This window comes from Psittacula echo (genome assembly GCF_963264785.1).
Source record: "Psittacula echo genome assembly, chromosome: 6".
In the NCBI taxonomy this organism is placed as follows: Eukaryota; Metazoa; Chordata; class Aves; order Psittaciformes; family Psittacidae; genus Psittacula; species Psittacula echo.
The window spans coordinates 4944352-4961159 of NC_137743.1; the positions used below are offsets into that span (position 1 = coordinate 4944352).

A 16808-nucleotide genomic window follows, 5' to 3' on the forward strand; every position below is an offset into this window, starting at 1 on the left:
AAGGCAGCCTAAACTGCCGCAGCTAAGGACTGCCTCACATTGGCACACTCATCACATTAATCAACCTTAACACAAGCATTTTGTAGTGTGGATATGATCATTTTAGACTTGCAGATAAGACTATATTGAGCAGAATAACTGTAGTTCGCTGTTGCAGCATCTGTAGTCTCAATTCTAGTTTAACAATCTCCCCAGCCATTTCAGTTCAGGTGAGAGAAAGCCTGCAAATAACCTGAAATGCATTAATAATGATAATAATAGTAATAGTTGTAATAATAACGCTAGAAGAAAACTTCAGAAATCATCTAATCTACCCTCCTACTCTTTTATTTTTTGTTGAAAATTTCAAAGCTGTTGATCAAACTGATATGGGAGGGTTTTTTTCTATAGGTATAAGGAGAATTACCACATTAATTCTTTGCCTATCAACAGGCAAAGAGTGCATGTACGGGGATTAATTCACTAAAGCAGTTACTTAGAATCATAGAATAGTTAGGGTTGGAAAGGACCTTAAGATCATCCAGTTCCAACCCCCCTGCCATGGGCAGGGACACCTTTGAAGCTGGCAGAAAGTAAGGGAAGTCTGTAATAGTGTTCCTCCTAGCTTGTTTCTTTGTATAAGGCACTGCCATCTGCTTGTTTTACAAAACCATACTTGTTAAGCGTCATTTACCCTAGTTTTGCTCAAAAATCCTTCGGGACTCTCAGCCTGTAACACTGCAAACTCCACTCCAAGTGAATCATCAGTGACTGAGATTCTCCTAAGTCAGCCAAAACCACAAACCCAATCCTTCCCTCCTCAAAACACTTGAGGCAAATTGCCAATTACAGCAATTATAATGATTTTTCATATATTAAGCTTTCTATCTCTTGATTCTTAATGAGATCTCCAGCACTAGAGAGGTTTCTACTGTAAATAAAATGTCTGATTATAAAATAAACAGGGAGAAAAGCAAATACTTCCCCAAACCCCCCTCTCTTTCTCTCAAAAGGAGAAAAACTTTGCCAGTGAACCACTAACTTCCATGAGCGGGTTTTCTAGGCTGCAAATTAACAGTCCCTCCCTAACTCCCAGAAGGGCTCTGAGGGTTAAAGTTTGTGAAATACACTGAACATGGAAAGGCCACTGTGAGGTAGTATCATAGCACTCCCATTACCTAGCTTATATATCTGTCTTTTTGCAGAACTACTAGAGCTTTTTTTACCCAATTTCACAAAGATTTCAACTCAACCTTTACTGAAAGGAAAACTATAAATAGCCTCTTAGATTAAAAACCTTAACAGCTGAGAAAGCTGGAAAGAGAAGTAGATATTATCTACCTTTCAGTACTACAAATTGGGGCTGGAAGGGCTTAATTACCAAGATATACTTAAGAACACACTGAGGGCTGCTATAAAAATTACTCCAATTACAGCAGCTCCACAGACATCACCACCTGGGAGAGAGGAAACTATCACTTCTATTTCTCTCCTCCATGCTAATAAAGGGCATCATGAACAAACAGCAGCTTCACACCCTGCAACAGTTCTGCTGTGTGTGTAGGGTCTTGTCTCTCAGATGGCTTAACAGAATCTTTCACACCAGGCAAGCCAAGGATTTGGCTTCTTTTGTTTTCACTTTGAAGTCTCAAAGTGAAGATACACTGCAGGCATAACCTAAGGCAACCAGCCAATGTGTTAGCTTCCCTCAGGCAGAAAGAAATATTTTTTAACCCACGATTTGGATTTGAATGTGGAATTCACAATTTCAGATGAATTACACACTCACTGCTCTGAAATGGGTTCATGGTTTTCCTTATGATTACATCTGTGATCAGGTATTCCTATTTATGATGTTATTAATGATTTTTATGATTACAAACAAATGTGTAATTCACAATGAATATTCAGAGAAACAACTCTGCTAACAGTCCTGAGTCCTTCTGGTTTCAGTACTCCTTTGCTAAGCTTTTTGCAATGGTGCTCAACTGGATATTTGAAGTTCCTTCATATATTGTACCTGAAATCAGAAGAAAATATATTAGAAGACTATAAAACCATAGTAAGCATACGAAAAGAGAGACCAATATATTATTCTAACAGTTCATTTAAAACATTTACAATTACAAAGTAAAGATTTACTGAGCAAGTTCTAGAAACAAAATTATAATTATATTGTATATTTATAATACAATTTTTTAACAATAATAATTATTATTTATATTATAATATATAAATCATAGAATTATTTGGGTTGAAAGGGACATTAAAGCTTATCTAGTTCCACTAGGGACACCTTCCACTAGATCAGGTTGCTCCAAGCCCTGTCCAGCCTGGCCTTGAACACTGCCGGGGATGGGGCAGCCACAGCTTCTCTGGGCAATCTGCTTTTATTATATGCAGCAAAGTACTCTTCTGCTGGTACCACACAATGACAAGACATTTTCCTGAAAAACAATTCCTAAATAACCAACAAAATTAAGTATTTACAAATGCTATCAGCAATAAAATCGAAGGGTAATATAGTTGGAAATGTCAAACTGTTAGGTCCCAGGATTATACTAGTAAACAAGGAAGTCTTGAAAACAGAACTCCACATAGATTCAGGGCTTAAAGCCAAAGAAGTTGTCATATTTTCTGAACTGTAATTTTCTAATAGAATGGGACACAATGTGTGTGTCTGTATTATATTGGTCCCTAATGAAACATTTTAGCCTTACATACATACATATTTATTTATACCTAAACTTTTACCTTCTTATATCTGAGCCTTTGAATCAGTGTCAATTACAGACTCAAGGAAGAAATGCCTTACCAAAAATAGCCAGTCATTCATCCTCCAATTTGAGTACTACTAATGCTACAAGAAACACTTGTTAAGAAACTATCACTCACCTATCTTGCAGTCACGGTAATACTTTTCTATTGGATAATTTTTTGTGAAGCCAACGCCACCCATCCATTCAATACATTTACTAGTTGTCAGTGTTGCAACCTATGAATATAGTTTCAGAGTTATAATTCCAGGATTCAACCTCATGCAGGTGGTAGTCAATTTTATCCTTTGTAGCTATTTAAAGTAAAAACAAACCAGCAATTAAAGCAGTTGCTTTACAGGGAAGAGCCAAATTAGAATAAAGCCAAATGAGAATAAAAATGACATTTTTCTGCATCAGAGGACATCAAGAATTCACTAACCACTAGTGCAATAGTTCATATGCTGCACTATGAAAAAGACTAGCAGCAGCATGCAAAACAGCAATTACAATGAGGCAGAAGCAATCCAGTTTTAAGTCATATGAAGACTTGCAGTTGTGACCAGCGGATTTGAAATGGCCACAAATGAAGTCTCATAATGCCATTTCTCCATCTACAAGAAGAGAATTCTGGCAAAATGCAACCTCTCTAGACGAGTGAAGATAATAATTCATTTTCTCTTTTAATATTGTTGCTTGCTTGTCAAAATCTAGGGGTGTGAGCAGTTTATTCTCAGGTAGTCTACTTTACATTCCATACATGGACTGGGAATGAGAAGCAAGATTAAAAGTACATCCACAGATTGCACTGCAAAATGTGAATTAGAGGTTATACATTCATCAACACGTTAAGCTTTTAAACAGCAGGGAAATAAAGCCACAGAAGAAAGAAACTGCAAGTCACCTCAGCAGCGTAGTACTTGGCCATGCTTGCCTCCTTTATGAAAGGCCTTCCTGTTTCCGCAAGACGGGCTGCGTTGTAGGTCAGCAACCTGGCTGCCTCCAACTGTGTGGCCACCTGAGCTATCTGGTGTTGCATTCCCTGTAATAAAGACACCACAAGTCAGACAGAACCAGGACCTAGAACTCAACTGGGATCTCTAGCAAGAGCCATTCTTTTCACCAAGGAACATATCTATACCCTAAAATAGAAATACAAGATCCAAATGGACTGGTAATTCCAAATTTCTCTGCACCTATTGATACTGAAGTTGGGAAAACCTCTTGGCCACCAAAGTCTTTTTAGGAACTGCACTCCCATTTTCTCCTTCCTTTTTCTTGGATTCAGAAGTACTGGGGAATTCCCTGCCTGACTGGCTGTGCAGGAGGGTTACCGATTTGCACCCATGACTATCAAGGAAAGCTTCAGCCAAATCTCAACGTTCTCCTTAGCACTGCAGAGACATGGGTAGGTCAAAGCTATATTTTCATTTTGCAGCTCTCTACTGAGCACACTTATACATTAATAAGTCTAGATCCCTAATAACCTGAAAACAAATACCTCTCAAATAAAGTCGAGAACCAGCGAGCTGATAACTACTTCTTCCCATGTCCCATAGCCATGAGATGAGTTAGGAGCAGCATAAAGAGGACGTGACTAATGAATGGATTTGAAGGAAAGGAAGAAGGTGATGGAGCTCACATCTAAATAGTAGGTATTACAGAAAAATGGGTTTATTTAAGGAGCCCCAAACATTATTATGATTGAAAATGAACATTTACTAGTCTAACTTTTACCTAAACCACAATGAAATCTTTCATCTTATTAGAACATTAACACTGCACCCTAAAATTTGCAAAAATATATATGCAGGTCAAAATAACAAAATGATTTGGCAATCATAAATTCCATTTTCCATTCAAAAGACGCAGTTCTGATCATTTCCTAGATCTCTGTGGGCGCTTCCTAAAATCTGTATGAATTGTGAGTAGTACTAATGTTCCTTCAGCCGAGATGTAGGTTTCTTTTAACAAGAAAATTACTACAGTAATTACAATTATATATCTTCCTTATTAAACTATACATCATTTTTGCAACGAACAGTTCTTTTCGCTTTAAGACACAGGTATTATCATGAAAATGTCTTTGTATAACACAGGAAATCTAATAATTCAATCAGTTTCCTCATCTTTTTATTATTTCTAGTGTCCAGAAAAAGGCCTTTCCTTACACCTCCTGAAAGGGTATAAAAACCAGGAACATATTCAACATACTGTGATATTAAAACCAGAAGAGAAAGGAGCTCCATGTGTATTATTTTCCAGGGCTGCCAATATGCTATCAAGCACAAGGACTTATGTCAACAATGCTTTGAAGTTTTAAAGTATTTATATGGCACTTGCAAAGGCACATAGCACGAACTGATGTGCTTTACGGGGCTCATCTGAAATTCTTCTCAAATATTAAGAAGGAGAGACATGACACAAGGTGGAACACAACTTATACAAAACAGATTACTCATTTTCCTGACTTCAGCTACTGTGTTAACAACTACTTTCTTGGAGGACACTTCCCATGTGTTCATTAACAAGTACCTGGAAGTCGAATACGCTTTTCCCAAACTGGACTCTCTCCTTTGTATAGGGAATTGTGTGGTCAAAACAGCCCTGTGCCAGTCCTAACATCTGTAAGAAATAAAGCATATGTTCAGGAAAAAGTAGTTAACTGATTTTACCTAATTCAGATGATAACATTTGATGTTCTTCTAGTCAGGCAGCTTACCTCTGTCAAAAGCTTAGTATTCAGGAGAAAAGTATTCTTCACACCTAGGGATTGCTACAACTTACACAAAGCTAAAATATAATGAAGGTTCTATATAGAATCTGAAGAGCCAAAATTTTATATTGTAAGACCTACTGAGGTATGACAAAAAATAGTCTGAGGAGTTAAGCCTACTCCACACTACTCCATTCCTGAAAGAAACTTTCTTACTATAGGCAAAGATTTGTGAAAACATTCTCTGTACTTGTTGAACAAAACTGTGGTTGCACAAATATTAAGTGTTTCTTGGAAAATTCTTAATTACACGGGAAAATGACTGTAACTAAAGTTCTATAGATCTACATTACAAGACTAAAGGAAAAATAATGTGAATGATTATTCAAAGCTATTTGCATCATCAATACAATTTCTCATTTTATAGAAGACACCAGACTGTCAGAATTAGCAATTGATTTCAAAGTCAGAATATCAAGGTAGTGGAAGGAGAGAGAACATTTCTTCCAGCATTTTCTAGGAAAAAAGCAACCTCACAGAACACAGACCCATTGTCTGTTCACACCCTGTTCACTCAGCAGTGAAGACAGCAAAACACAGGTGGTACCTTGGAGAATAACATCTGGGAAAACTACACACCAACATTCATAAGGAAGTAATTCTCATCGTAGAATCATAGAATGGTTTGGGTTGGAAAGGACCTTAAAGCTCATCCAGTTCCAACCCTCTGCCATGGGCAGGGATGCCTCACACTAGACCATGTGGCTGAAGGCTCTGTTCAAGCTGGCCTTGAACACTGCCAGGGATGAAGCATTTACCACTTCTCTGGGAAACCTGTTCCAAGGCTTCCCCACCCTCACAGGGAAGAACTTCTTCCTTATATCCAACCTGAACTTCCCCTGTTTCAGTTTGAACCCATCATCCCTGTCACTTCAGTCCCTTATGAAGAGTCCCTCTCCATCATTCTTGTAGCCCCCTTCAGATACTGGAAGGCTACTCTAAGGTGCAGCTTCTCTTCTCCAGGTTGAACAGCCCCAACTTTCTCAGCCTGTCTTCATAACCTGAACTTCCCCTGTTTTAGTCTGAACCCATCATCATTGCTGGAGTCTCCCAGTGTCTGATTTGTTAGCCTGAAGAAACATTATGAAAGTAAACTAGTTTTATGTTTTTTTAACTATCAGATTTTGAGAACTATTCCAAAAAAGATAGTAAAGAAAGGATCCTGCCTTTCATGTATCTTGGGATATATAGGTATTAGTAAATAAGATCAGTTGGTTTTATTATATAACTACCATCCATCTGAATGCATTCTGTCTACCTAGTTTTATTTCTAGAAAAAACAAAGATAGGAAATTAGATCAGGGAAGCATCAAACAAACGGGAAAAAGAAAAAAAAAAAAAGAGGGAAATTAAGGGCATGAAGAACTATCAAAAAAGTGAGGGATACAGTAAAACTGGAATCTCATAAAACTTTTCTACTTCAAGACAGGGTATTACAATGTGGCAGTCAGCTGCCGTGCTAAAGAGCTTCGTCAAACTACTTTCAGTGACGTGCAATACTGTACAGGTGTTTTTCAACAGACCCACATATTAAGCTGAAAGCCAAGGCCCCAAGAAGATAAAACCATGACCTTGCCTGGGTTCACACATCTACACCTTCATCATTTAAGGTTCTAGAAAAAAACCCACAATATATAGGAAAATGGGGATCTGGGAAAATAACATAAACCAATGTTACTGTATCACCAGATTTGCTGCCTTCTGCTATAAACTCATATAGATGAACCAAGTATATCCACCTCAGTAGGTGTAACAATATATGGAGCTACCTTGCATTAACCTTTTCACAGCCACAATCACATTTTATAAGATATTAATTACCTTCTAAAACTATTTCTACTGCAAAACTATATTCAATTCTCCAGGGCTTCTGAACTGCTGTTCTTGCCCATTCAAGTGCACTTCTCTTAATTTGAGAGGTGGCAAGAAAGTAGTAACTTAAGATATAACAACTACCTGACCTTAACTTTTAGTTAGGTTGTAAATGTAACTTGGAGTAATTAAGAGTAAAATAAGGCCATATATTTTACTGCCAGAGCCTTTATATTATTTATACCTCTGGTTTTTAAATGCCGTATCAGACTAAGTTTAATCACAGACAAGCTTTATAAACGATGGAAAAGCCAACCCATTTAGCAGCAAAGTATACTGCCATGTGGAAAGTCTAAATTTCATGAGGATTACTCCTCGTTTGTCTGTAAACTAGGGCAAAAGATAAGGCAGACTGGTAGCACAGACATATTATACCCTATATGGCACAACTACATCAACAACACAGTAGAAACAAAGAAAGGATTACTTTCAGAAGTAAGATGAAAACATAAATTGTCCTATGTTATTTTATTATAGGGCTGAACCTGATTTCCACGGAAATCAGCAGTAATCTGAGATCCAAACTGAGTTTACAACAAAATACATTTTAAAGTAACTCCAAGGTCAGCAAATATTTTCCCCTAAGATGCCATAACGTGCAAGTCTCAAATACAACGACCTAGGATACCTTTGCTATAAAAAAAAGGTATTTATTTTAAAAATAAATTGACTTTTAAAAAGAAGTTGTTGGGAAAACATTATTTAGAATAAAGTCACATTTGGCAATCCTATATAAGCCCAGATGGAAGCATTAATATTACACATTTCAGTGTGTAATATTTTCTAAAGGGAGTTTTCTTTGTAAAACAGATTTGCATAGTGAAAGATGTTGCTCTATCTCAGAAGCAATAAGTTAACCATCAAAGACAAACTAATTGCTATTTAATGTTTTCTAAATCTATTGCTTATGTCACCAAAGGAGAATTTTGCCATTTACAGTTGTTTCAGTATTTGACTGTAACTTAGCTACAGGAATAGTGACATCTAGTGGCAACCGAGGTTTTAATACAGTATTTTCTAAATAGTTTCTTAGCTTTAAATATGTTGTAAATTTCAAACCAGTTCTGTACTGGTTGTATTCAGTATTGAACAGAATTACCCACCTGTGCAGCAATACCTATTCTGCCAGTATTTAGCATTCCAATTGCATACTTATAGCCTTGTCCAACCTGCCCCAGGATATTGGTCTCAGGAACCTAAAAAATAAAACACCACCGTTATTCCTGTTCTATTCTGCTTTGCAGCTTCTAGTAGAAGGGTTCAGAGGTGAATCAGTCTACAGGGTTTATTTAATGGTCCTCACCAGTGAAACATAAAATATAAACTGACTATAAACCCCTAACTTTTCTATGATCCTATGATTCTAAATCAGTCATTTGATTCTAGAATATCTGATTAGAACATTTCCTCATACATGTGGTTATCATTGAATCACAGAATAGTTAGGGTTGGAAAGGACCTTAAGCTCATCCAGTTCCAACCCTCCTGCCATGGGCAGGGACACCTCACCATAGACCGTATTGCCCAAGACTCTGTCCAACCTGGCTTTAAACACTGCCAGGGATGGGGCATTTACCACTTCTTTGAGCAATTACAAACTGGTGTTTGAGAAAAAAATGTATCAAAACCAACCTCCCTCAAGACTTCTGTGAAAGAACAGGGAGGAAAAAGTTAAAATATGCCAATTAATCCGTATGTCTGTGGAAAATAATAATTAAGGGGATTTAGTTAACATTCCTATATGCGGTCAAGTTCCAATTACACACAGATTATGCTTTAATAGCTGAACAACTTACAATACCTTAACGTTTTCAAATGTCACTGGACAGGTAGAAGATGCTCTGATTCCAAGCTTGTCCTCCTTCTTCCCCACATGTAGCCCCTCTGTGTCACGATCTACTATGAAGCATGTAATTCCCCTGTATCCCTAGGATGAATTAAGAAGTAATCAAGAACTGGCTTTTTATACTAATTGTGCTGCTTTTGGTTGTGTGGTGCTTAGTAGGTTAAACTGTGACACTAATATCACCAAATGGTATCTAAACATCTCATATCTAAACATCTCATTACACCTGCTTAATACTATATTACTAAATAAAACACTGGTACCATCATCTGTTCTCTCTCTGTCTGCTAACTATGGCTTACATAGGCCAGAGATACTTTTCTATTAAAATATTCCATGTGGAAAACATGATCAGAACAACCTCATAAGTTAGCTTGATGAGACAAGAAACTGGTATTATGCAAATGAAACAAATAGGACTCTGGTGTCTGTCTATACTGGAAATCACTGGGAAAGCCAAGTTATCACTGTGCAGTGAAGTCAGTCCTTGCCATCAGAACGTATGTCACAAACAATGGGCTGTAAGAAGACATTTGGTATCTTTAGTGTAAAGTGGTCAATTGAATAATGGCTCTAAACCCATAGAATCCTAGAATGGCTTGTGTTGGAAGGGACCTTAAAGTTCATCCAGTTCCAACCCGCTGCCATGAGCAGCGATACCTTCCACTAGAGCAGCTTGCTCCAAGCCCCTGTGTCCAACCTGGCCTTGAACACTGCCAGGGATGGGGCAGCCACAGCTTCTCTGGGCACCCTGTGCCAGCGCCTCAGCACCCTCACAGGGAAGAGCTTCTGCCTAAGAGCTCATCTCAGTCTCCCCTCCGGCAGGTTAAAGCCATTCCCCTTGGCCTGTCCCTACAGGCCCTTGTCCAAAGCCCCTCTCCCGGTTTCCTGGAGCCCCTTTAGGCACTGGAGCTGCTCTAAGGTGTCCCCTTAAGGAGCCTTCTCTTCTCCAGGCTGACCCAGCCCAGCTCTCTCAGCGTGGCTCCAGAGCAGAGCTGCTCCAGCCCTCACAGCATCTCCATGGCCTCCTCTGGACTTGCTCCAACAGCTCCACGTCCCTCTTTTGTTCAATACAATGAAAAAAAGACCCTTCTTACTTAGTCAAAACAGGAAATGTAATATAAAAAATAAATATATTGAAGTTAAATTTTTAAGAAAGAGATACTGGATGAAGTTAAATAATAACTGAATTTTTTAAATAACTTAGATTTGTATTTTATTATTACTCTACTGCTGTAGTTCAGTAGTTGACTTTTCTGAATCTACTACCTACACCCATATTGGTGCCAGAACTTGAAACGTGCGTATTCAGCTTTGTATTTTTTTACCTGAACACTCCTTTCTGTAGTATATCGTTGTTAGCTTTCCAGTGCATGCAGCCTAAGCTCTCTTTTGCCTTTTAATAACAGCAACTTGTCAGTTAAGTCAGAAGCGTTGGAAAGACATAGACTATCTGCTGTTCTTCCATTACTCAGAATAATCCCAGTGCATGCTGTGCTCTTCATCTAAGCAATTACGATCCTGACATTTTTATTTTCCCTGGTGGGAGGAATTTATTAAATTGCTCAGCAAATTCTCAAGTTTTGTTGGAAAACATTTTTAAAGGTTTGCTGCCAGCTAGCAAAAGGTGCAAGGAATATTAACCTTTAACGTCAGATTATTAATATCAAATCCCTAGTTTCATATATCATGAGCTGTCATTGAAATGCAACTATTCTTTATCAACTTACTAAGGATGGATCTGTATTTGCCATCACAAAGAAAACTCCTGCATGTTCTGCTAAGCTAATCCACATCTTTGAGCCATTGATGACATAGTAGTCTCCTCTCTTTTCAGCCCGAGTCTTCAAAGACAAAGCATCACTGCCAGATCCAGCCTCTGAAAGACAGAAACTGCCTATCTGTCAAGGGAAAAAGTAGTCTTAGTTTTTACTGAACATATAGGTACATGTCTGCAATTAAAATAGTTATGAACAAGCACAAGTCTCTTAAATTCAAACATTTTAACCTATTGCATCGAAGTAACTAAGTTTCAGATATGGAGATTAAGAATAGAAACACTACGTAATTACACATCTCTCAAAGTCAACTGCTTTAACATTCTTTTCCACAGTAAATTAAATTTTAATGAAACTAATAAATGCCTTTCCACTTTTACGTCTCAGCTACTGATGACAGGATGTATCTATAGCACCACAGATCTCAGCTCTACCCAGTGCTTCAAAGCTCACACAAAAAGATTATTTTCACATGCTACCATCACTGAAAGAAAAAGCCCCACTAATATCACTGCCAAGAACTATATTATAGTTCAGTAAAGTGAGACGTTGACTCACCGTATCTTTAGCCACTCTGGGCAAGTAAGTTCTTTTTTGTTCTTCTGTTCCATATGTGGTAAATAACTTATTTGTTAGTGTATTTTGGAGTTCACATAGAAGAGATACAGCTGGATCAACTTTGGCTAATTCTTCTACCACCAATATGATGGAAAAAAATGAAGCTCCAGTTCCTCCGTATTCCTCCCCAAGCTCAATACTCATCAGCTGAAACAGAAAAGATGCAAATAAATCAATCTCTTAGTTCCTGTCAGCAACTTGTTAGTCCAACCTGATACTTAATACATTGAAATAATACACACAGAATGTATTTCCAGATCTTTCTGTAAAGAACTGTTTTCCTTCAATACCCCTAACAAACTAACAATTCCTCACAGAATCATAGAACCATTCACGCTGGGAAAGACCTTTAAGATCATCAAGTTCAACTGTTAACCCAGCATGGCCGAGATCACCACTAAACCATGTCCCTAAGTGCCACATTTACACATCTTTTAAACACCTCCAGGCACGGTGACTCAACCACTTCCCAGGGCAGCCTGTTCCAGTGCTTGTCAACCCTTTCAAGGAAGAAATGTTTCCTAATAGTCAGTGTAAACCTCCCCTGGTGCAACTTGAGGCCGTTTCCTCTTGTTCTATTGCTCATTACTTGGGAGAAGAGGCTGACCCCACCTCACTACAACCTCCTTGCAGATAGCTGCAGAGAACAAGGAGGTCTCCCCTCAGCCTCCTGTTCTCCAGCTAAACCCCCCAAGTATCCTCAGCCGTTCCTTATCACACTTGTGCTCCAGACCCTTCACCAGCTCCACTGCCTTTCTCTGGACCCACTTTAGCACCTCAATGTCTCTCTTGCAGTGAGATGCCTGATGGCAGAAAAAGCTAAAATTGGATCCAGGAATGAACACGAAGGTTTCTGCAACACAAATCCTTGTGGTTGGCTAGTAAAGGCACAGAGGACTCCTGATACACTCCTGATACTCCAGCAAAACTTATCAGAGTCATGGCAGTTCAAGCATTCTACACAATTATGTTTATCCAATCGAAAAAACCCAAACCAAAACAAAAAGGCATGGGGGGGAAGACATGGAACTGAAAGATAAGACAACAGTGTGGGAGTGGGAGACATGGAAAGAATGTTACAGTAAAAGATGGAGAGTGGTTAAAAAAGAAGAGAAAGTTGCCTTGCTGTTGATAAATCCAGAATTTTTAACGAAGCACTGGTTAATTTGAATTGTATCTCTCAAACTTAATCTAAAAATCTGACAAGTGCACAGGTAGAGATTCCTAAAATCATCACTTTCTGAATAAAAGATTAAGTAAAAGTATGCAGACCCCTTGTTCAAACAATCCTTGTATGACAGAGTCTTCCATTTTTGAATTCTCATCCATTTTCTGTACCAAAGGTGCAACTTGTTCCTGAGCAAACTTTGTCACTGTAATGAAGAGAAGAAAGCAAGCATGTAAGTATTCCAACAGTCTCCTTAAAGATCAGTATCACGTGGTACTTTGGACAGGTTATGCATATATCCCCTGACTCTCCCAGACAAGTGAGTAAAAGGACAGAAAGTTGCCCAAGTGAAACAAGGTGATGTGCCATAAGGTTCAAGTATAACTGCTTTCTGAACTCAGCTACAACTCTCTAAACCGAAACATAAATCCAAGAACTTTGAAAGCATCTCAACAACATTTATGCAACACTGGTTCACTGAAAAAAATTACAGAAAACAATTCAAATACATCCCTTACTCAGTTAGCTGTATCCTATTTCTTTATAAATTAAACCTGAAGTTTAGGAAGATGGTCTCAGGCTTTAATGCAAGTTATTATGTGTGCACAAAATCCTGTGAAACTGTTTCTGTTTAATTGGAGCCTTTTACAAGCTCCCTCTCGGATGTGCAGGTTCTTATCCTTTCACCTTTCCTCTGAGAATCCCTTCTGAAACACTCATCTTCGTGCAGGACTGGCTGCACTATAGATACATCACATCTGTCACCATTCTGGATATACTGGAAATGCCTGAAAACCAACTGGAGCAGTTACCTATAGCTGAACTAAACACTTCAGAAACAGCATAAGTCAGAGCCTGGCAACTTCACTTCTGTGACAGCAACAGTTTTAAGCACTTAATATTTACTTATTTATGTAAACTCACTGTGGTATGTGGAACTGTGCTATGGTAACATGGAAAAAGAACACTACATTTCTCTCTTGTGAACTAAATCATTTTTAAAATCAAGAACACCCCCCCATCAATCTCAATATTTAACTAGAATTAAACAATGGATTTTTAAAGCTAAAATTCCCCTTCTAGCTAAGACATGTCTAAATTTTAACTGCACAGACAATAGGTACCCATATTTTTCAGCATTGTCTCCTCTTCGGTGAATGTCTGAAGTGGAGCACAGACAACTCCATCATTGGCTAGATTTGGCATGGGTTCAGATCTGGAGGATAGAAAGGCACATGGAGAAGCGCTCCAAGGAGCCAAGTACACTGGCATATTTCTTTTCAGCTGTTGACAATAAACACAGAACATGCAAAAAGTTAACAGAATTTGTATTTGTGTACAGACAGCAATACACCATTTTATTCAGTGTTTTGATTCAGCAAATGATTAGGAACTCTAATTCACATCCAATATCTAGTTGGAAAGTTTCTGAGATGATACAAACCTCCCCACTCCCAGTGTCCTAAGAGAAAATATCCTTTAATTACTCTCCTTCTAACCTCAAACAGTTTTCTCTGTGGAAGCTTGCTAACATAATCCTATTCTACAAAGCATTTACAAACATTAATTTTAGTCAATATACTGTATATATACAAGCACACTGTTAATAGTATTCATTTTTATAGATGATTTTCCAAGTCTGATGCAATATTCACAGTACTAAGTGTATGCTTTGATAGATTTAGTATCTTCATTAATAAATAGGCTAAGAGTGAATGTGAAATAGACTTACAAATGTTTTTTACAGAAGGCCAGTCAACTTTAACGATAAACTGAGCTTTTGATCTCAAAGTGGGCAAGACAGAAACATGGCTTTACTCTCACAGGTCCCCAAAACCAATTTATGCTGTGGCTAGCATCTACAGATCAGATCTTTGCCACAGACTTCTGTCACTTCTGCTATGTCAGTCTAACGTGTGGAGATATTAATGTCTTACCAAGACAACTGCTGACAGAAACTCCCAGTAGAGACATAGCTGTGCCATAAAAATAATGTATATGTGAACATATGCCTGCCAACACAAATTTTTGCCAGCACACATTCTTAACCCCACAGTGAGCAGACCAACAGACTGTGCTGTAACCAGACTGCTATTCAGCTCTCTGAACTCAAGACAATATTGCAATGCACATTAATAGTAGCATTCCTCAAAAAACAGCAGAAAATTTGGGGTCAGGAAGTAAAAATTCCTTTGATCCTTCTAATAATTCACTCTCTTTCATGTTGGCTTTCAACGCTTGTCATCTCCCTGGCTGAAGAACTGATGCAAAGCAGATCTACGGACTCCTTCTGTCTTAGACACAAGATGTGTAAGTCTATTACAGTAAGGAAACTCCAACTAGTCATGCCTGACAGCAAAAATCAGCAAGAAGTGGCGATACAGAAAATAAATATTGCTGTGAACATTCAATGTTTGTTCACATTCAACACCCCATGTCACATATACTAACTAGTGGGGCTGATTCATGAATACAAAGTTTGGATGATCAGCAAGAGCTGCAACACATTCACATTAAGATTGTGCTACTGGAGTCATGTTAGGTCTTCACAGAAAACAAACAGTTGATTTGATAGAAATGAAATCCAAAGCAACTGTGTTCTGGAAGTTGCCAGTCAGGAGTGGATTATTTAGAATCCTACAATGGTTGTGTTGGAAGGGACCTTAAAGTTCATCCAGTTCCAATCCGCTGCCACGGGCAGGGACACCTTCCATTAGAACAGGCTGCTTCAAGCCCTGTCCAGCTTGGACTTGAACACTGCCAGGGATGGGGCAGCCACAGCTTCTCTGGGCACCCTGTGCCAGCGCCTCAGCACCCTCACAGGGAACAGCTTCTGCCTAAGAGCTCATCTCAGTCTCCCCTCTGCCAGGTTAAAGCCATTCCCCTTGGCCTGTCCCTACAGGCCCTTGTCCAAGTCCCCTCTCCAGGTTTCCTGCAGCCCCTTTAGGCACTGGAGCTGCTCTAAGGTCTCCCCTTCAGGAGCCTTCTCTTCTCCAGGCTGACCCAGCCCAGCTCTCTCAGCCTGGCTCCAGTGCAGAGCTGCTCCAGCCCTCGCAGCATCTCTGTGGCCTCCTCACTCACTCCAACAGCTCCATGTCCATGCATTTGACCATGGGAGGCCCTAAGCATAAATGAAGCAAATAACAAGAATGTTGGCTCTCAATACTCTGAATACAGAATAACAGCTGGGATTGTTCTGATCCTTTTGTTCGAAGCTGATAAGCCTTCATAGAAATATGAACTGACTTAGAGGATGGAGCCAAAAAGTAGACACCAGGGTAACAGGGACAACAGAGGGACATCGACCACCTGGATGACCCTAAGGAAACCCAGCTTTGGAATCAGGCATGTGCTCACTAAACTATGCCCATCATTATCATAGTAACAGCTCTCTATGTTGCTTTGCACCCAGAAGAACGTGAACATAAAAGTGCAGGGCTCAGGTCAGAGCTCCCACCAGCAACAACACCCTGGGTGAAGAGAACCAACGAGATTTTGCTGGATCCATGGGTGGTGATGATTCTCCCTCTTCCCTTCTCTTTCATTTAGTATTGACTAGATCAAAGTAAAAACACATGGCATGGGACTCTCTGATCCAGTCAAAATAATCATTGGTGAGTTATATCTAACCACATGCCTTGTATTTTGCATTAACACATCGTAAAACTGATTGGCTGGTGTTGTTTCACCTTACTTCAGTGCAAGTGTATCATGAACTTGGTTGTTGGTCCCAAGGGGAGAGGGGTTGTCCTAAACTGCTCCTTTCGGGTAGTGACATAGTGTCACTCAACACCCAGGAGTGCAAACATCCACCTGTTTAAGTCTATATTCTTAGAGGACTACAAATCTCACATACTTCCTGCTTCTTCCACTTTATTTCCAAACACAAAGAGCATTTTCCCTTCATGATGGCATAACCAAAGACACCTCACTGAGAATATTTCACCAGCACTAATCAAGAGCTGCAGGAAAAATGCAGGCTGCCTTCTTGAGAATACAAACCTATTTGGAAAGC

At 39.0% G+C, this 16808-nt stretch overlaps 1 protein-coding gene across 1 annotated transcript; it reads right to left on the reverse strand.

Annotated features, from left to right (window-relative positions):
• Positions 1-1344: 1344 nt before the first annotated feature.
• On the reverse strand, positions 1345-12993 carry ACADSB (acyl-CoA dehydrogenase short/branched chain). Its single transcript, XM_080621760.1, has 9 exons — positions 12898-12993; positions 11566-11772; positions 10960-11130; positions 9185-9310; positions 8487-8579; positions 5271-5360; positions 3640-3777; positions 2875-2974; positions 1345-1999 (listed from the first exon to the last, which is right to left on the reverse strand). The coding sequence occupies exons 1-9, from the start codon at positions 12952-12954 to the stop codon at positions 1929-1931; spliced, it is 1053 nt and encodes a 350-aa protein (XP_080477886.1). The 5' UTR covers positions 12955-12993; the 3' UTR covers positions 1345-1928.
• Positions 12994-16808: the final 3815 nt, after the last annotated feature.